This window comes from Letharia columbiana (genome assembly GCF_014066305.1).
Source record: "Letharia columbiana isolate WasteWater2 chromosome Unknown Sc0000085_s0, whole genome shotgun sequence".
Lineage (NCBI taxonomy): Eukaryota > Fungi > Ascomycota > Lecanoromycetes > Lecanorales > Parmeliaceae > Letharia > Letharia columbiana.
This window is the reverse complement of record NW_023501130.1, coordinates 1-20,530: the sequence shown is the minus strand read 5'-3', so window position 1 is coordinate 20,530 and position 20,530 is coordinate 1. Positions and strand designations below refer to the sequence as shown.

Here is a 20,530-nt window from a genome sequence, read left to right as displayed (position 1 = left end):
TTAGAAATAAGAATATTAAGTAATTTAAGATTACTATATAAAGAATTAGAAAGTTAATTAAGATTAAAGTAATTAAAAAGATTAAAATAGACTATAGTAGCTTTAAATAAATTATATATAAGTAAGTAGATAGAATAATTAAGAAAATTAATATTAAGATAGTCTTAGCGTTAAAGTAGTCTATATTAAATATAGCGTATTCTTATACGATTAACTCTTTTATTTAAAGTCGTATAATCGATTTATCTTTAGCGTTATTAATAGTATATAAGAAGTATAATAGTAATATTATATATACTTTCTTAAGACTAGATAAAATTATATATAAAGAAAGTTAAACCTCTAAAGTATTAGTTAATTACGAATCTCTAAGAGTCGAATTTACTTATTCTATCGAATAAGAGTCTAAAAGAGAAATTATTATATTATTAAATACGTTTAAATTTAATAGTAGAATATTGAAGTTAACGCGATAATCTTCTAAAAGAATTAGAAGACTAAATACTTGAAAATCTAAGAAAGGACTTATTAGAGATAAGCTATAGAAGTATATCCCCTTTATATTAATATCGTCGCTATTAAGAAGTTCGATACTTTTTATAATAACTCGAAATATATAATTAATATCGCCTATAATAGAGCTAATATCGAGTTCTAGAAGCTTTAATTCGATATTTATTATATTAATAGAGAAGAGAAACGAGTTAAAGAAGACTTAAGTATATTAAAGAAGAATTCTACTATAAGAAAGACTTAAAAAGATAATATATACTAGGGCGCGGGCTACTTAGTAGTGAAAAGCTAGTTAAGTATCGTAGAAATACTAAGAATATCGCTATAATTAAATATATTTACGATACTATATTTAATTAATTCTCTGAATTCTTCTTATAACGATATCTAAGAAATAGATTACATCGTCGATTAATCTTAGAATATATAAGATTCTCTATAGCTTTATAATCACTGTATCGAATTATAGTAGATATTATCGAGTAGATATATGTGTTACGATTAAATGTTAATCGTTCTAAGAAGGTTAAGCGAGACTCGTTCTACACCTAAGAGTATATATTCTCGAGAGCGTTAAGTAACTGCTTATAACGTATCCCGTCGTCGTTATCGTCCTCGTTCTCGTTATCCTCATCCTCGTTATTCTTATTCTCGTTATTCTCATCTTTACTCGTAGTAACGATATCGATAATATCGTTATATAGCTTCAGAATAGTATTATATTCGTAGAGAATCCGAGTATCTTTCAGCTATTCTACCATACCCCGAAGCTCTTTATCTCGCTCTACTTATTAAATATAAATAGAATTCTCGTAATTTTTTCAAGTGAGAAGACTGTAATCTCGATGTAAATTTTATACGTTAAAGGTTAAACGTTATGTAGAATCTTAACAGCGAAATTTAAGATTACCGTATCGATGAGAAGAATCGAGAAGAAGTCTAGTAGATAATTTATTAAAGCCTTCGAATATATATTAAAAAGATCTATAAGATATTGTAGACTAAACTTAATAGCGTATTATAATATTATAGAGTATAGAATCTCGACGTTACTATAGATTTTATTAATTTCTCTAAAATTATAGCTAATTTTAAAAGCGTAATTGCGAGAGAATATACTTATTTTTCTATTATTAACGCTTTTTTTAATAACGATTCGTAGTACGTATAATAATAGAAGAAGAGATACTATAATCGAAAAGAGTTAACTAAGATATAATTTATAGAGATAGAATTCTTTTAAAGAAGAAATAAAGAGAGACGGAGATAAAGTTAAGATTATTAATAAAATTTAATATTCGTAATTAAGAAATTTAGTTACTTCCCGAATAGATATCTAACTTTCTCGATTTAGATCTTAATAATACTTTTTAAAACTTGTCGACAGGAAGAAAGCTAGCTTTTCAATTATAATTAAAGTAAAGAAGAAGACTATAAAATAGAAGATTAAGATTAATACTATAGTTATTATTTCTATTAATTAGATCGTTAAAGTAATTTCTAGCGATATCGTAAAGAAGACTTTAAACGCTATTATAAATATTATTACTTTTATATAATTAATTAAATATAGTAGTAAGAATAAGAATAGTAAAAAGATTATTAAGATTAAGAGGAAAGCGATTTTAATAAAAGAAAGAAAGCTTAAAAAATAGTAAGCAAGGATCGAGAAATCGCGATTCGATGCTATTAAAGAAAATAACGCTATTATTACTACTATAGCTAAATTCTCTATAATTATATTTAATGCTTTTTAGAAAGAATTAAAGTATACTTCGAAGTCTTAAATTTCAGCGAACCTAGATTAAGATAGCCTATTTATCTTATTCTCGCTATTCTTTACTAAAGAGATATTTAAGACTATTACGCGAAGTACTAATATATATATATTATAATAGCTTACTATATCTCGAGAATAAGACTCTATTAAATCGAGAGTTTCTAATAAGAATTTTAATTAGCGTTCTTAATAGGCTATTAATATAAATGAAATTAAGATATTTATAGATAGTTTAATCTATATAAACGTTTATTGTTAAGGAATCATTATGGTTTGACTCATATATGTGTGTGGTGTAAAAGATGTTGATTAATCTATGTGGTCTGCAGGCAGATATGTGCGGTGCCAAGCCTACGCTAGTGGCCCTATGAGTGTCCCTGAGGCATCTCATGACAATTGCCCACAAAAAACAGAGAAATGCCATGTCCTCATGGCAAGAAGTATGCATGCATGGTTCTTTTCGAAAAACCGGAAAGAAATGGAGACACCGTGCTAATTAGTGGTGTGATTCCCCCGAGATCTTCTGTCGCAGTGAAACCCTTCGAATAGTACCGGAGCACGACATCAGACGGTTTTAATTCGTCCAAATATGCATCGTCCGATGTCCTCCTGCAGTGGCCCAATTGGCTGTGATCGTCGCAGTAGATCCTTCTCTTGTTTCGTCATTGCAGTGATGTACCATATCAATGCAGTGGGGATGATAGGCCAAGTTGCAGTGGTGTTCTCCGCTTGCTGAGTGATGACTTGACGTGGGATCGTAGAGAGCTGAGCCGTGTTCTTGGTGCTGATGGCCTTGCTGCCGCTTGCTTTCTCCGCCGTGTTCTCCGCATTTGCCTGTTGTAGTTCCTCCTCTTGCTCAACTGAGTGCTCTGGCTGAGTGGCTAATTGAGTGGATTGGTGAGCTGGCTGAGTGATTGGCTGAGTGGCTGGCTGGATAGCTGGCTGGACGGCTTGTAGAGACCTCTTATATTGCTGGCGAGTCTTTTGATTCCGGTGCTTCTTCTTCTGCTGTATTGCACGTACGAATGGACACTCCGGTGATCGAGTAGCGTGGAAATCGAATGGACTACCGTCACTGTCCCAGTCACAGGGATCAAGACCGCATAGTGAGCATACAGTGAGATCCGGAGATGGAAAAGTAGGGTCGTATTCTCGATGAAAGCCAGCACGGGCTACGGTAGAGGCACTTGGACATACGTGTGGCTATGACGTGAATGAGGCGAGTCTTTTAGCGTATGAATTCATGATATCGATAGGCCTAGCGAAAGGATCGATGTGGACGGTGTTTTGGTCAAATGGTACTCGATGACAGCGAGTGTGTTAGAGGTCCGGCTTGGAGCGTTGCACTATTAGGTGTTGATGCAGACTTTACGTAAACGTCTGATGACGCCTGGATATCCTATGAAGTAGGGCCAGGTGTTGCTACCAATTGTTAAGGAATCATTATGGTTTGACTCATATATGTGTGTGGTGTAAAAGATGTTGATTAATCTATGTGGTCTGCAGGCAGATATGTGCGGTGCCAAGCCTACGCTAGTGGCCCTATGAGTATCCCTGAGGCATCTCATGACATTTATTAAGAAGATAAGATAGTAAGCTATTAAAATAAGAAGCTATTTTATAATACGTATTATCTTATTATAAGTAAGTTATTATTATACTAATCGATTTATTAAGTCTTATATATATATCGTAGTTATTTATAATTTAGAATAGATTTACTTAATTATAGCGATTTTTCTATATTAGCCTTTTAAGTAATAATATATTTATAAAGTTTATAAAAGAAGATGTAAAAGTAATAATCGAGGAGGAATTAAAGTTTTAGAGGCTTTAATAATAATATAAAATAAAGCCTCTATTAACTTCTTTTAGAAATTATTATTAGAGGTACTAAGGTTTAATAGTAATATCGCTATCGATAAGATAATAATTCGATTTTTTAGATAATTAAAGTATATCGTCGATATAAGAAATAAGTCTATTAAACGAGAGTATAAGTTCTAGATCTTCTATAAGGCTAAATATCTATATAACTTTATATATTACTCGCGTACTTTAAAGATCGACGAGTTAAAATTATATAAAACGCTAATAGCTATCGAATCTATAGTATATTAGCTTACGCTTATACTACCTTCTCTTTCTTCTAATAAGATATATACTCTTTATCTCGATAACCTCTTTATATTAATCCCGTTATTTTATAAGCTACGAATTATAGATATTAGAGTATATAAAACTACTCGTATAAATAATAGCGTTGATTTCCTAGTAGTTCTATAGATTATAAGGGAAAAATGAGATTATAAGCTATTCTAAGATACGCTTATAGCTATTTTAATAGGCGACGTATTATATCTAAGCTAAATTGATAATAATACGATATTCTCGCTATCTACGATATATATCGTAGATAAAACGAGTAATATTATTAAGAAGTAGCGAAAAAGATTAGATTTTATCTTTATTAATACGAAGACTATAAAAGAGCTATTTAATAAATAGTCTAGAGCGATATTTAAGATTTTATATTATATTAATAATTATAACTATAATATAGACTCGATAAATATTATTAATTAATATCGCTAGGCGTATAAGATTTAGAGAAAGACTATAAGAAACTAATAGTCGATCTTCTTTTAGATATTAAATTATAGTATTATTAACGACTTTAAGATTAAAAGTTATACGAGCTATTATTAAAAGAAGAGATAATATAGAAATTTCAGAATTCGACTATATAAGGAATTATTCTTATTTAAAGAAGAGGTTAAAGTTAATAAGTATATTACTTATCTAGATAATAAACGATTTAATTAAATTATTAAATATATTAAAGTCGAGCTATATAGTAATTCTATAAGAGTTATAAAGAAGTATATAATATATACTTAATATAAGTATTAGAATATTATTATCGAGTCTAGATTACGTATATTAAGTCTAAAGAAGCGTGCTTTTAATACTCTATTAAATTCTAATATCTCTATAAAGAAGAAATAGCTTTATCGTATATTATATAGCTACTTTAATTATTAGATCGCTTTATATATAATAGAAGATAAGAATTATTAAAAGCGATAATATAGATAAGTATAGCTTTAAAGTAAGCTTAGAGTTATAGTAAGTATATATAATTATATAGAAGTATATATAAAATTAATATATAATTTAATTATTCTTCGAATATAGCTGTTTTTAAGCTCATTTAATAGCTATATAATCGTACTTCTTTTATTATTCTTCTTTTATATATTAACTATCTATCGTCTATTAAGCTATCTTCTTATCTTTATCTCCTTTCTATTAGTTATCGACTATCTCTACTATCTTTCTCTTTCTATATAATATTATTTAGAGTTATTATAGATAGTATAAGCTAATAAAAAGTAATTCTAAAGTTATATCATAATTATAAACCTTTTATCTTATCGTATTCTATTATTTTACTATTATATCTTATTATCTTATTATCTTCTACTAAGTTAATCTCGTATATTAAGATTTAAGATCTAGTAATAAGTTATAAAATAAGATATTTCTAATACGATTTAGCTCTTTAATTATATAATATTTAGAGAGTATAGTTATAGTATATTATTTATCTATATATTCGATCTTTTTAAGAATTTTTTTTAATAATCTAATATCTAGAGGTTCTACTTAATTTTCGATAATTTTTAATAAGAAATATATTTATTATAGATCGTATTTAAGCTAACATTATCGATTTCTAAAAATAATTTTTTTCTTTTAAATTATTACGGCTACTCTACTTAGAGCGTAATATTACTTAGTAAGAATTATATTAAATAATAATAAAATCTACGCTAGACGTTAAATTTGATTAATTAATAGCTCTATTTAAAGAACTCTACTAGCGTATTTATTTCGAGTATAAGAAAAGAAATACTCGTGCTATTTAGAAGTAAGTTATCTAATAGAGCGAGAACGCTAATATAATTTTCCCCTTAGCCGAATATCGCTTAATCTATTAATGTCCTCGCTCTATTAGATAACTTACTTCTAGATAATACGAGTAAAATTACGTTATAATACAACATCTACAAATTTAAAAAGTTTCTATAAAATTTGAAATTGCTAATCGCGCGTGTATCGCGGAAATTATAAAATCCGTCGAATTAGTAAATCTAATTAGAATCTATTTAAATTCCGCCGGTTTAGTAACTATTTTAATCTTTTTCGCTAGTTCTATTAATTTAATAGTAATATATATAAAAAAAGAAAAGTTCTAATAATCGATATTACGATAATAAAATTTTACGATAATAAGTATTAACGCTAACTTAAATTTAGCTACGAAATTAGATAATTTAATAAAATTAATCGCGTAAGTAATACTCTAATATAGCGTATAATAATGCGTATATTAATAATAATATATATTGATATTATATGTATATAGAATAGTACTTAAAGTATATTAGAGTATATTACGTAAAAATTTTAAAGTTACTAAAAATTTTTTAAAGTTACTAAATTAATAGAACTAGCGAAAAGAGTTAAATATAGATAAAGTCTACTTAATAGACTAAATCGTACTAAATCGTACTTATAATACGAACTCGACGGAAATCGTATGGAAATTTACTTTTTAGATTTATAGATGAAATAACACTTCGAAATATAATTCTCGAGAGTATATATGAGTATTATTTATTATATTAAAAATCTAAAAATCGGAATTATAGAGGGTAGAAATAGATTTCTAGAACTCTAATAATCTTTAAGTTTATATAGTAAACTATAGAGTACGAAGCGTATTATAGAGCGCGTTTAAATTTATTAGCATAAACTTCGAATTTTAAAATTTTATAGAATTATAGAGATTATATCTTATACTCTTTGATACTTTTCTTTTCAGATATTTCTACGTAAGTAGTAGAAGGATAGATTATAAAGGTAAAATAAGACTGTTTATCCTAGGGAGTTACATTTCGGATCAAAAACTTGTAGTGGGTAAATCTCGGATATGCGCAGTGGCATCACTACAACCAAAGTCCGTTGAATTACAATGCAAGCCTGAAGTTCTCATCAGTCAGAGCTGACAGTATCCAAGAATACACCCAGAGACCGATAGGTTGAAGTAATCCAAAAAGCTACGAGGGGTTCGTGACTGCCACTCCGTTTCCACCGTCGCACCGTCGTATGTCTTCTTTAACTTTTCCTGTCAGATTTCAAGCACCGAGAGTGACTGCGAGGACAGGTTACTGAAGACCGGTTCTCTAGAGCCAGATGGCAGCTTCTGATAAAAACATGCAAGGCTCTGCTCAAGCCAACGACCAGCTAATCATCTCCGATGACCCTTACCATCCCGCCAACCACATCTGCACCCTCTGCCGCAGCTTCTACAACCTGGGTTGGGTCACCGGCACCGGAGGCGGCACATCGATCCGCAAGGGTCCGCACATCTTCATTGCGCCGTCTGGGGTGCAGAAAGAATTGATGCAGCCGGAGAATATCTTCGTCCTGGACTATGCTACGACATCGTACCTGCGGAAACCTCCGGTGCTGAAGCCGTCTGCGTGTACGCCGCTGTTCATGGCTGCGTTTGACATGGGCGCGGGATGTTGTATCCAGTCAGTGAAGTAACGTCCTTGACTGCCCGGTTCAGAGTCCTAACCACGGCTGTAGTACACACTCACAGTGGGCAGTCCTGGTGACTCTCCTCGTGGAGCGGGATGCGGCTCAGAAGGGCGAGAAGCTCGAAGACACATGCTTCGAGATCGAGAAGATCGAACAGATCAAAGGTATCCCGCAAGGAAGACGTAAACAGGGGATGCTTGGTTTCTTCGACAAGCTCAGAGTGCCAATCATTGAGAACACTGCGCACGAGGAGGACTTGACTTCGAGTCTGGAAGCGGCGATGGATAGGTACCCTGATACGTACGCGGTCCTGGTGAGGAGGCACGGCGTTTATGTTTGGGGTGACGACGTGCAGAAGGCTAAGACGCAGGCGGAGAGGTAAAGCAAACACGCTTGAAAGTCTGAAAGCGTGTGCTAATGCTTGGCAGCTTGGACTATCTCTTCAGGTTGGCAGTAGAGATGAGGACGCTTGGACTGCCGTGGACGACAAGTTGAGCTTGGTTGCTGCGATATGTCTAAAATATCATGTATGCAGCCAGCAGTATTGCCACAGCATAAAGTGAGACATCTCGAAAGCTAGATACGATCTTACTCAGAATACTACCCGGGTACCAGTCCGGATCGTTGTCCCAATAGTAGGCAATTATCTGAAATATGCTGAAAGTCATTCCCCACACTCCGCCGCGACGGTCCAATCCTTGCTCCTTTGTATCTTCAATGCTGGCTTTTTCTTGCTTGTATGTCTCGCATCTCTGACTGAACCTTTTGATCCACTCATAAGTGAATCGGCATGAGAGCTTTAGAAACGGGCCGTACATCCAGAGTAGCACTGCGACGACCATGTACAATGCCAACATAAAGAACATATACCCGAGCTGAAGAACCCCTTCACTACGAATAGAACGGCAGTCCTGAACATTCGGAGACGTTTGGCAGATTCCCTTCATTTTGCATGGTGATGTGGGCCATCGACTTCGATGTCTTCCTTGATCAGTGTGGGTTGTTGACGGGATTTCTTGACCTGCGTTTCGTGGAACTGGTGGTAGTGGTGTGTCCGGTATCGCCTCAAATTCCCGAGCTCTGACATATTCATACGTTGTCGGTAGAGCTTTGGTTCTGACATTCCGTCGTAGATCGTTGCTGGCGTTCATTGGCGGAGATGATACCTGCGCTCCTCGAAAGCCAAATATGGCAAGATTTGGGGTAGACGAAGGTGGTGCCATTGCGGGGGGCTACAGTGGTAAATCCTGTGAGGGCTCGGCGGCTGGAACCAGGACTGGAAGGATATCGTGCGGCCAGACGCCAGGAGACGAGGTAAAGCGTGGAGACCCCAGGAAGGCATCGTGGCTAGTTTTGTAGCCAAACAGTGCGAATGTAACAAAGACGTCATATTTTGGAAGAGGGGGCTTGCAATGACAATGACTAGTCGGGTGACGAAGATTCTGGTACTGGGCGTGTGTCTAAAAAAGAGAGGTTTAAAATTGAGAAGAGATCTACCTGGAGATTTTACCGAGCTCTTATGCAAGGGCAGCATTTCTGAGACATAAGTAAATCATGCAGCCTCGAATCCAGATGTAGAACATCACCAGGAAAGTATCCATGAGAGCGAAAACAACCACAGATTGTATATCGTAAACCGGCGAAATCCGTGAGATACAGAATACGGGACGCAGGAAAATCAACACCTATCGAGTCGGCCTCTCAACCCTCCCTTGCTTTTTTCTCCTTGAGGATGCTTCTAATACCCCGCTTGTTCACTGTCGGATTCCTAGTTGCGCATAAGGTTTGAGCTGGCGACAGATGTAATTCCAGAACCATCACTAGATGCTCCTTTCCTCTGAGGTAGCTGTGGACTCGGATGATGTCTCGTTCTTATTACGATAGGCATAGTCGCTTGGCTTGGACCAGCTGAGCCATTTTGCGGGAAGCCCTCTTGGCTAAGGCCGAGTTGTCCGTTTTCGACTCATGGGGTATCCGTAACCATGCCAGATGGCGAAAATTGTTCTGGCATTCTGCTGGTGACATGTCACTTGCAACCTCAAGGTCTTTGGCCGGCTGAAACTGAATTTTGTCTGCCAAGAGCGATAAGATAGTTATGATAAGGTCCGATTCGTGTTCCAGAGGTTTCCTATTCTCGTCTGCCACGCCCTGATCTTTCAGACCAACGCCATCTCACGCTGTTTCAGGGGCTGCCACTCTTGAACTCCTAGCCCCTCCGACCTCTCCGCAAGCTTAATCCTTGTAGAGCCTAAGTCCTAGGCGGAAGCGTTCGAGTGATGACACTTGTTGGCTGAAGTGCCTCGCCGGGATCCCTGGCATTTTCTTCCAACCTGTAGTGCTCGCATGAACACTTCCAGCTATTTGAGTATTCAAGATCCCAGAGGAACAGTGAAAAGACCATCCAGCACCTTTTCTCGTTACCATGCGGCGCCTTTTCCTTCCCTGGGCCCATAATCATGGTTCATAAGAAGCTTGGTACCGCAAAGTACAGAAACCTAGACGAAGCCTTGACTACAATCAGATTTACATCGTTGTCCACTACCTGCCGTCAAAATTCCTTCACGCATTTCCGGATAATTCACGACCCCTAACGCTCTCTTCCTCCAATTAAGATGTCGACACCAGCTTCCGAAGCGTAGGCCGAATTTGAACGGATCGGCCGCGACGTAAATTTTCCCCTTCGTCGGCCTCGGAACTGGAAGCGCATGTTCATGCGTTTCTCTAAGCAAAATCGGAAAAGACTATTGCAGGATCTGGCAGTAGTTGCAAAGAAACCGTATGAGAAATCATTCCACCAGGACGATTATGATCCTCACTCTCTACCGCCATACCCGTTACTAGCGACAGCGAGGGAAGACAGCTCTTGAATGGAGGACAGTGGCCATACAGATATCAGGCACAGAGAGAGAGGAGCCAATTTGAGAGAGCGTTTTAGGTAAGTAGGTGGATCTGGACGTGCTTATGAACGAGACTGATGGAACTACAGTGCAACCATAGACTTGGAAGCTGGCACGATAAGCTGCGAGGATGTGGAGACGTTGATGGGTAATGGAAAAAATAGCACTCTCGAGATAGGGTAAATGCTTCTTCGTGTTCATAGCGATTGGGAGGGGTGGATGCACGGACAAATGCATCTATTGTGGGGGGTAAAGAGGATACAATAATAACGAGATATAGGAGAGAAGTCAGGAGAAACGAAGGCAAAAAAACAATTACCTCTTCTCCCCAGTAAGGAACTCATGAACTGTAGAACCTTTCACAGAAGGCTGGCCGACTGGCTCGGTTGGCGTCCGATACAAAAGTTTTAAGCGTCATGTGCCTATCAAATTGTGTCGTAGAATCTAGGTGTCCTTGCCGCCATCTTCTCGACTCAACGCCCTTGTCATCCTTCTCTTCAAACAACTTCGCATAGCTCAGTGCGCTTCAAAGACTTTACAGAAACGTCGCCTCCGTGCCGTCTTCCAGCCATGTCGGGCCTCAGTTTAGCTAATCCCCAGATGTACGTTCTGGTTGCCTCGTCCTTGCGCAATGATCGCACGAGCTGTAGCTGCGATCTTGCCTGCACCGTGCTGACCCCAATCTCTCTTTAGCACTAATCTGCTCATCATACTCGGTATGATGCAGGTATCTAAGAAGATACCCTTCGAAGACCCTCAAGTCCTTATGGGCGTCCGCGTCCTATACGTCGTCTCCAATCTTATCATCTTGGGCATCTACTTCTACATGCAGATGAAGATCAACAAGAAGAAGGGTTAGTCTGGTTTCATTTGTGCGGCATGTGGAGTGCCCGCTGACATGCTGTGTTGCAAGACCTCACTACCCTCAAATACGTCGAACCACCACCAATGGGCTCAGCCGAAGAGCCCAAACTCATCACTACGACTGTCCACTCGTACGACTTACAGCAGCTTAAGGGGATGTACAAATCGCAGTTGATGGGGGTAGGAATGATGGGCGTCATGCATCTGTACATGAAGTACACGAACCCGCTCCTGATCCAGTCGATCATCCCGCTCAAGGGCGCATTTGAAGGGAATTTGATGAAGATACATCTGTTTGGGCAACCGGCTGTCGGGGACTTGAAGAGACCGTGGAAGAGCGCAGGTGGCATGATGGGTATGGGTGGGGGAGGGGACCTCAAGGCGGATAAGAAAAGTATTGAGCAGGCGGAGAGAGCTGGAAGTGGGGGTGTCAAGGAAGAGTAGGCTCGGACATTCTTGAGAGACGTTGCTCTGCGGACATCACATCTCCCGTACTTGCTGTGTAAGACAAAACCGACCATAGAAAACTCGTTAGTTCACCACTCGCAACCAAATGCGGAAGCTCTGAAAGACGGAGATACAGATTGTTGAATAGCTCAATATCATACTTTTGTAGGCTGCCCTCCCCACGTAACGCCACTATGCATTCTTTCACTTTCATTCAACGCCTCAATTCTCAAAACTCACATCTTCGAACTGTACCGAAGTCTACGACAGCAGTACACCATACCATGCCATCCGAGCCATCTCCTATCAACCTCGCGCCAGAATGACCGAACGACCTTCAACGCCCCCTCCGCAAACGGCGCCCTCCAACCCCGGCGTCCTCCCAAGAGCGCCCCTCACACCAGAGCAAGTCAAGAATATAGTATGCCCTATACTTTCGCCACCTATCCTACCCAGCCTGCTGACCGGCCAACTCAGGAAATCAACCGCCTAAAAGCCAAAGCCCTCCGCACCCAACGCGAATCCGAAGCCCGCAACAACAGCGACGCCCCCGCCTCCCTCAAACGCTCCTCCAGCAACCTCACCTCCAGCAACCTCGCCGCCGGCCAAAAACGCCCCTACTCCTCCACCACCGCCGGCGTCACTTCCACCCTACGAGATGCTCGAAGTACCACACCGGCCGCGAAGCCCGGCGGCTTTCGCCCCCTGGACGAGATCCAGCCGGCGAGGAACTTTACAAAGTTCGTCGAGTATGACTTCAGTAAGATGACGGATACGAAAGGGGGCTTCTTGACGGTGGAAGATGACCCGCACAACAAAGCGTTGCACGCGTTGAAAGCGGGCGAGAAGCCGGCGCACATGACGATGAAGGAGTGGGAGCGCCACCAACTTCTGCGGTCGCTCCGGGAGCAGAAAGCCGGGCCGTTCGAGCCGGGTTTGAGCGTGCTGTCGAAGGGGGCGCGGGAGGGGAGCGACAAAAAATGCAGGGAGTGCGGGAGCTTGGAGATCGATTGGAAGTGGGAAGAGGTGCTGCACTGCGCCGTGTGCAACGCGTGCAAGGAGAAGTTGCCGGAGAAATACAGCTTGCTGACGAAGACGGAGGCGAGGGAGGATTATCTGTTGACGGATCCGGAACTGAAGGATGAGGAGTTGCTGCCTCATCTCGAGCGTCCGAATCCGCATAAGAGTACGTGGAATAATATGATGCTCTATCTGCGCTATCAGGTTGAGGAGTACGCTTTCAGCGATAGGAAGTGGGGTGGTGGGGACAAGTTGGATGATGAGTTTGAGAAGAGGGAGGGGGAGAAGAAGAGGAGGAAGGAGGGGAAGTTCAGGGCCAAGTTGCAGGAGTTGAAGAAGAAGACGAGGGTGGAGGCTTATAGGCGGGGGAGGAGGGGTGATGGCGGAGGGGAGTTTGGGGACGAGGTGGGGAGGGGTGGGAAACATACGCATGTCTGGGGGAGGCCGGTCGAGGGGGATGAAGGGGTCGGAACGAAGACGTGCGTGGAGTGTGGGATGGAGGTTGAGGAATTGGAATTCTAGTGGGGGAGGCGGGCTCGATAGAGCGCGAGAAACTACAATGTATAAATGTACCTAGTCAGACGACATGACTAGCACTCTAGAGCACTAGAGACAGCTCTCTAGTCATGATCCCGCATACCATAATACCCATACGCTACAACCACGTCGAAATCCTGCACGTCGAAATAAGATGCTCGAAAATTGGCGCCATAATATTGCACGCATACCCAGCTTGAGTTCGAGCAGAGATAGTGCAGATCGAATGAAGCGTACACATTAGGATCGAACCCTTCGGATCCAAGGGCGCAGATGGTGGCGGCATCACATGCGTTGAGTGTGCCGGGGTATGTTCTGTAGTGCTCCAGGTTAGCGAGTACTACTTCGAAATACGTAGACGAATAGGGGCCACCCTGCACGTACGAGTAGATGGGCGGGTAAAGAGGATCGACATTGCCAGGATTGTTTGTGTTTTCGATGTAGCATTGGCCGGAGTGATACTGCTCGTAACCGTTGAACTTCGTACAAGCAGCCGTTGGAGTGGGATAGGAGCATGTGGCGCAGGTGCTGTAAGACGTAGTGTGAGAAGCGGTGCTTGTTGGCGGGTTTGAGCTTGACGGGGATGTTTCCGATGCGGAGGGGCTTGAACCTGAGCTTAAGATCCTAGTGCTGGAGCTTTTTCCCGTACTCGGGGATGTAGACCTTTTTCTGGATGTTGATATTGTACTGTAGGTATGGGTTTGACTTGTCGTGCTGGAGCTCAATAGGCTGCTGCTCGTTGGAAGCTCCGCGCTGGATGTCGATGTCGACAAAGATCTGCTTGACAGTATTGATGGCGAGCCACCGGGCAAGGAATTAGACAGAGAATTGACCGAAAAGCTTGATGACGTGGGAACGTCTGTTGTAGTCGATGAACTTGTAACGACACCGGGAGACTCCGACTGAACAGACGATACTGAGCCCGCGGATCCTATCTTAGAGCTTGCAGACGAAGTATTAGGTGGGGGATTCGTGGCTATTGAAATCACGGTTGATTCTGATTTGTGGCAATCTCCGATACAACAGCTGAATCCGATGAGTGCCTAGCTTATTTAGTCGGCTCTGAAGGGGAGGCATACCAGACAGTCTGTGCGAACGTGGGGTCAGCAGCTTGTAGGTAAGAGAGCAATATGCATCGATCGCTTCCGCTGGCACACGTGGGATCGCCGACTTGTATCGGACTTTCAGAAGAGAGATTGGAACAGTATGCCTGAGCAGGAGGAAAGGCACTGAGTTGGAGATATGGCTCATATGCTGCCGTTGAGCATATGGCAGGTGTACCATCAAAATCCATGGTTGGCTGTGGGGAGAGAGTAAGAAGCACAGAACACCTCTAGGCTTGCAAGTACGTTGTAGCCTCTGCAATGAGAATTGAGAAGATATGAGAAAAGAAGGGAGTACTACTTAGGCGTCGAGAGATGTATTAGAGGTCTAACCATGGTCGAGATTCTCATGACCTATCCGAGGTATTTTATTGAAGTCGCAGTTGGAAGCATTCCCAACAATGGGTTTCAGTAACGAGCCACGCCATCCGCTAAACAATCAAGCTGCGTGCTTGTGTACTCTCGAAAAGTAGGGTAGCTGAGCTTGAATAAAGCCCCCAAGGCCCCAAGAATAGACCCCGGTCCTACGGGTCGGGGCGTGCTCTCTAGTGACCGAGCTCAAACCCTGGAAGGGAAGAACGAACGTCACTCGTCCCATTAGATGGCCCATTCCTCAACGTTGGCCGTTTTAGAGAAGGCACGAGCCTCCCAATTCCAGAGGACTTAAATTCCACACAAAATCGTATCACCAACCCACCTATTAGCCAGTTTTGACCCTCACGGCAGCCTGAGATCTCGAGCGATATAGCGGAAAGAGTCCTTAACCAGAATTCAGGAACAATGCTCTGGGTCAAGGCTCAAGTCAAGAGGCTCCTCCAATTCCATCCATACAGTTCTCAAGGTTATTAAGATGCGCGGGACATTGCCAGGCCCATGGCGGGTGCAATGAGATGGGGAGGACCAGAACTCGGCGCCACCTGAGATCATAACCAAACCTGCTGTGATCATGGCAGGCTTGTGAGACACCGGGACACTCCACAATCGCAGTGCCTCTGCTTATCGTCTGTTTCTAGACACGGTCACCTTAGCTGAGCCTTATCATCTCCCCACCTCGACCATAATTACATCAGTGGGTGGGGAGCGCAGAGGCCGCTCATGCTCCCATGAGGGTGAAGTAGTCAAGCGATTGGCGATAGAAGCGGATTGCTGATCCGGCTGCCCCAAATCAGCTACGGTGAGTATATTCGCAGTCACAGACATCATACTCTCCTAGCCAGCCCCCAGCCCTACCATTGAAAACCACACGCTGTCTCCCGTGGAATCGTACATGTAACAGAAGACAGCTCCTCGCAGCTTTGCAGTATTCACGGCAGCTAGCGGATCTCAGGTCTTGTATTCCTGAGGCGCGGATGTTCGCTGTTTCAATAGGCTCAAATCCTATCCTGTGTAATCCGGGAAGCTGGAGTGCATGCAACTCGGGAAACTTGTTACCTTGAGACATATTTGCCTATCAGTACACCTTCGCAGTCTATGATATATCAACTAATTGCTGTCCCTTATCCAAACCACTACCGCTCCCACAGATTTTTTGATGAACCTACAACAATATGGACCTTCAGTGACACTCGTCATGCTAAGCATCGAGGTTTCAATGTGCCACATCAACGTAACCTCTTACCAGCCGCCCCCACATGTGTCGAGTGACTTGACAGTAAATCGGAGCGAGGAATTCCAACGACTCTCACATGCGCAGGGTAAACTTGTTCCTTCGTTGCGTATTATTTAGCCGTTCGAATCGCTCAGTGGTGGTCCCTTTCAGCCATCTGGCGATCATTTGACTTGCGGCCGCGTTTCGAGCTATGCCCGCCAAAAGCTTCCTGATTGCGAATGAAGAGGACGGGGACATCAGGCTCGGGATATTCCACGATATTATTCAACAAAAAATTCGTTGCGACTGCTGAGACCATACCGTCCAAGGAAACCGAGCTCTCTGCCGCATTGCTAAATGGGCATCTCACAAGTGCAGGTGTCGCTCCTCAGCTTGAACTCGATAAATTAGGCCCTGGATCTTGTGCGCTGATAGTCGCGAAGCCGATTGTCAGTCTTTGAAAATTTGGTCAGGGGGTGAGGATGTCATGAAAGTGGGCCTGGAGATCTGGAATCAGGGTAGTTGCGTTCAAGACACTAGGTAGGCTTTTAGTGAAGACGGAGATGTCAGTGAAATGGATGTCTTTGAATACCTTCTGGAATAGCATCGTCTCTGAGCGACTGCTTACAGCCAGTACAACCTGTATAATGATCACGCGATCATTTAATTTCAGGACGTCAGTGGCTATTTCACAAATTCCTATATATTCGGTAATCAGCCAGTTAGAGCGAAAAGTATGACCCTCATCGTCTTCCAAGAGCAAGAAGACATTGCTATAGATCATGGCTTATAACTTGATATTTGAAGTGTATTAGTCGACACAAGCACAAAAATACGGGATCGCTCAGCCCTATCATGCTTGGCGCGATGGATCTGCTGCCAAATGGGAACATCGACTTCGCCGCCAGCAGGCCGTTGATGCTCCCACCCGTTACCACCGTTAAGAACCGTTAACACCTTATCACTGCTAAAGGCCATTCATTTGATATTTAAGATAGATCCTCGGGGTATGAATCACTCCTATCTCCTTACCGTCGTTCACACCAAATCCGTATCTCCAAACAAGAGCTTCAGATTCACAGCTCGCGACTATACCAGCTCAATCCGTGAAAGCTTGTTGAACAAAAAGCCAACCCAGATCCGTCGGTTGTGTTTAGGTGTACGGTAATGATTGTGCGGCCGTGAGAACCTAGGAGACAATGGCATGGCAGAACTCCGCTGGCATGGGGGGCAGCGGAGGGAGTGCCGGTGGTGGGAGCGAGGCAGGTAACAGTGGAGGTCAGCCTCAAGGCACAGAGTATACATTACAAGGTGAGCACACGTCATGATACGAGCGTCGTCACCTGTGGACGATTCAAACTTCTCCGCTGACCCATCTTTTATTACAGGGGTAATGCGCTTCCTACAAACTGAATGGCATAGACACGAGCGTGAACGGAATGCCTGGCAAATTGAAAGAGCGGAGATGAAGTCGCGAATAGGAAAGCTCGAGGGCGACGGGAGGACAAACAAGCGACTACGGGAATCAATGGACAAACACATCAGGCTTCTGGAGCATGCCCTCAAAAAGGAGAGGGAAAAAGCCAAATCTCCGCAATCTGGGACGCAACCAGAGGACAAGAAAGAGGAGAGTCAGGTCACGAAGCAGAACGTCAGGCCGACCTCTAAGGGTAGGCCATCTCTCGCCACTCTCTAATTCCTGGTAGCTAACCAAACCCGCGATCTCTAGGCAAACCTCACAACTCCTTCCTCGACCTCGAACCCGAAGATCAATCCTCTCCAAGTCTCAGACACGAATCGGAAAGAGATAGGTCACGGTTGTACCTTGGCAAATGCATCGAAGAGGTCTCGTACCACGTCTTATCGTTCAACGGCCAGCAGCAATATAGCGAAGAGCCGGAGCAAGCACTTCAGAATCACCAATACGCCAACGATCAACAACCACAGAGGTCTTTAGAGGAGGTGTATGTCCAGCAAAGACAAAAGCAGCTACCGACAAATTACGGATCATTAGGACCATCGCCTCTACCTAATCATCAACCTCCACCCGTCCCTCGAGTCTCTGATATTCCAGCACTCTCTCGCACCTCACAGCCACCAGAACAGGCATCCTACATGAGTCGAAGTCTGCCGGAACGACAAGCGCAACAGCAAAACCCGCCTCTTACCGCTATCGATCGGTCAAATCAACCTCGATCAGAATACGGCTTCCCTAATCGTGATCGCGATGAGCAAGTTGAAAAGGTGGCACATAGCTATGATTCATTTGGCCGACCTATACCCCCTCGCGAAGAAGAGGAGAACGCTAAAACATCAGAAGAGCCGGAGGTTGCGGATGCAGATGGGTGGAATTTTGACGACCCTGCAGAGCCTCCTCCTACTGAAGACCGGCCTGCGCCAGAGCAACCATTACCTCAAAGACCTGATACCGACGCCTTCCCAAACGCGAACAACGTTGCGTTGAAATCTCCTACGCGCGGAGGGCCCGGTTCGCATAGACGGAAAAGCTCTTTATCGAGAAGCCGGCCGAGCGATGGATCACATGAGCTGAGAGAGCTATCAACGTCGCATACGGGTGGCAGCTTCAGAGGCGATGCTGGCCAATTCAAGGTTCGCTTCGCACTCAGAGGTCATCTCGACGTCGTGCGATCCGTCATTTTCTCCGGTGGAGGGAGCCCAGCGCAACCTGAGATCTGCACCGCTGGGGATGACGGGACAATCAAGAGGTGGACGGCCGGCAGCAATCCAAACAAGGGAGAAGATTTGGATCTCAAGTGCGATCAAACCCATCGAGGCCATACTGGGGCCGTTCTCTCGCTTGCTGCATCTCCTGTACACCAGCCATTTACAAACGGCGGTAGGGCCCAAGGAGATGGCTGGGTCTTCTCGGGAGGGCAAGACGCTACCGTGCGAGTCTGGGAACGGGGCAGGGTTGACCCGAAAGCTACACTGGATGGTCATACAGACGCCGTGTGGACGGTCTGCGTCCTGCCTGGAACTTCTGCATCCATACTTGGAGATCAGTCTACGCATCACGGTGGGCCGGACCGAACGATCATTGCATCCGGTGCCGCGGATGGAACAATACTCATCTGGGCCGTCAGTACACCACCTCAAGCATCATCACCGCATCAAGCGTCGAGAAGGGGTACGGGGGGTAGTCGAAGAGCAAATTCGGTATCGGCAGGCTCCAACTTCCCATCCTCACCACAGCCAAACACCGCGACTTCCAAACCATTTCAATACTCCCTTGTCCACCGGATCGAGAGGCCCGATCACCCATCACCCACATGTATCAGTCCTTTGTCCATGTCCGGTGAGACTTTCGTGGTGTCTTATGCTGACGCTTCCATTCTCGTCTACAACACCCGCACAGCAGAAGAGATGGTCGGGATGGCGAGTCTGGAAACGTATGACGGGACTCCCAGCACAGGCGTCAATGCGGTAGGCGCTACGACTGTGGGTCTGGAGGGCACCATGAGCTTTGACTCTGGAAGAGGGGTATCGGAAGATGAGAGCACGGTTCACGGCCCTACTGGATCGAGCAGCGGTGTTGAAGGCGTGATACTCAGTGGGCACGAAGATCGCTATATCCGATTCTTCGATGCCAACAGCGGTACTGATCCCTTGTTTCCACTATGATTACATGCTGATGGATGTAGGTCAATGCACGTACGACATGCTTGCCCACCCCGCCGCCATCTCTGCGCTCTCCCTCTCACCCTCGGGTGCGGAACTTGTCTCTGCCGGTCACGATGCTAGTCTCCGATTTTGGTCGCTGGAGAAAAGATCTTGCGCACAAGAAATCACGAGCCACCGGCTCATGCGCGGCGAAGGCATCTGCAGTGTTGTGTGGAGTCAGGACGGCAGGTGGGTGGTCAGTGGAGGAGGCGATGGTGTTGTGAAGGTGTTTTCCAGGTCCAATGGGGACCAAAGCAGGCAGGTATAGTTCTGCCAAGGTCCGATGCCCGACAGTACTCTGTGGCTCTGATTGTTCGTTTCTTGTACCCTCTTTACCGTCTCCGTGGGAGACGATTACTCGCAGGACTTTGGACGTGGCTTGTCACGTTCACCGCGGAGCACAGCACGCATATGCATTTAATACCAACTGGACGTGTGTATGATGGCATTTCGAGCAGGATTTCATTTGTTCGATTCGTGATCCTGT

At 43.3% G+C, this 20,530-nt stretch overlaps 7 protein-coding genes across 7 annotated transcripts; 5 read left to right on the top strand and 2 right to left on the bottom strand.

Moving 5' to 3' along the window:
* Positions 1–2,857: 2,857 nt before the first annotated feature.
* HO173_012594 (uncharacterized protein) lies at positions 2,858–3,488 on the bottom strand (the record flags this gene model as incomplete). The annotated part of the gene is made up of 2 exons (XM_037314429.1): positions 2,858–3,368; positions 3,481–3,488. The coding sequence occupies 2 exons, from the start codon at positions 3,486–3,488 to the stop codon at positions 2,858–2,860; spliced, it is 519 nt and encodes a 172-aa protein (XP_037158671.1).
* A 4,088-nt stretch (positions 3,489–7,576) lies between these two features.
* Positions 7,577–8,401, top strand: HO173_012593 (uncharacterized protein; the record flags this gene model as incomplete). Its single annotated transcript, XM_037314428.1, has 3 exons — positions 7,577–7,899; positions 7,955–8,284; positions 8,335–8,401. The coding sequence occupies 3 exons, from the start codon at positions 7,577–7,579 to the stop codon at positions 8,399–8,401; spliced, it is 720 nt and encodes a 239-aa protein (XP_037158670.1).
* Positions 8,402–10,773: 2,372 nt separating this feature from the next.
* Positions 10,774–10,986, top strand: HO173_012592 (uncharacterized protein; the record flags this gene model as incomplete). The annotated part of the gene is made up of 2 exons (XM_037314427.1): positions 10,774–10,841; positions 10,893–10,986. The coding sequence occupies 2 exons, from the start codon at positions 10,774–10,776 to the stop codon at positions 10,984–10,986; spliced, it is 162 nt and encodes a 53-aa protein (XP_037158669.1).
* A 387-nt stretch (positions 10,987–11,373) lies between these two features.
* On the top strand, positions 11,374–12,111 carry HO173_012591 (uncharacterized protein; the record flags this gene model as incomplete). Its single annotated transcript, XM_037314426.1, has 3 exons — positions 11,374–11,405; positions 11,497–11,657; positions 11,717–12,111. The coding sequence occupies 3 exons, from the start codon at positions 11,374–11,376 to the stop codon at positions 12,109–12,111; spliced, it is 588 nt and encodes a 195-aa protein (XP_037158668.1).
* A 325-nt stretch (positions 12,112–12,436) lies between these two features.
* On the top strand, positions 12,437–13,656 carry HO173_012590 (uncharacterized protein; the record flags this gene model as incomplete). The annotated part of the gene is made up of 2 exons (XM_037314425.1): positions 12,437–12,535; positions 12,592–13,656. 2 exons carry the CDS (start codon positions 12,437–12,439, stop codon positions 13,654–13,656), a joined length of 1,164 nt encoding a protein of 387 aa, XP_037158667.1.
* Positions 13,657–13,754: 98 nt separating this feature from the next.
* HO173_012589 (uncharacterized protein) lies at positions 13,755–14,965 on the bottom strand (the record flags this gene model as incomplete). The annotated part of the gene is made up of 3 exons (XM_037314424.1): positions 13,755–13,986; positions 14,056–14,697; positions 14,751–14,965. 3 exons carry the CDS (start codon positions 14,963–14,965, stop codon positions 13,755–13,757), a joined length of 1,089 nt encoding a protein of 362 aa, XP_037158666.1.
* A 2,596-nt stretch (positions 14,966–17,561) lies between these two features.
* HO173_012588 (uncharacterized protein) lies at positions 17,562–20,311 on the top strand (the record flags this gene model as incomplete). The annotated part of the gene is made up of 4 exons (XM_037314423.1): positions 17,562–17,673; positions 17,751–18,032; positions 18,092–19,978; positions 20,025–20,311. 4 exons carry the CDS (start codon positions 17,562–17,564, stop codon positions 20,309–20,311), a joined length of 2,568 nt encoding a protein of 855 aa, XP_037158665.1.
* Between the last annotated feature and the right edge of the window lie 219 nt (positions 20,312–20,530).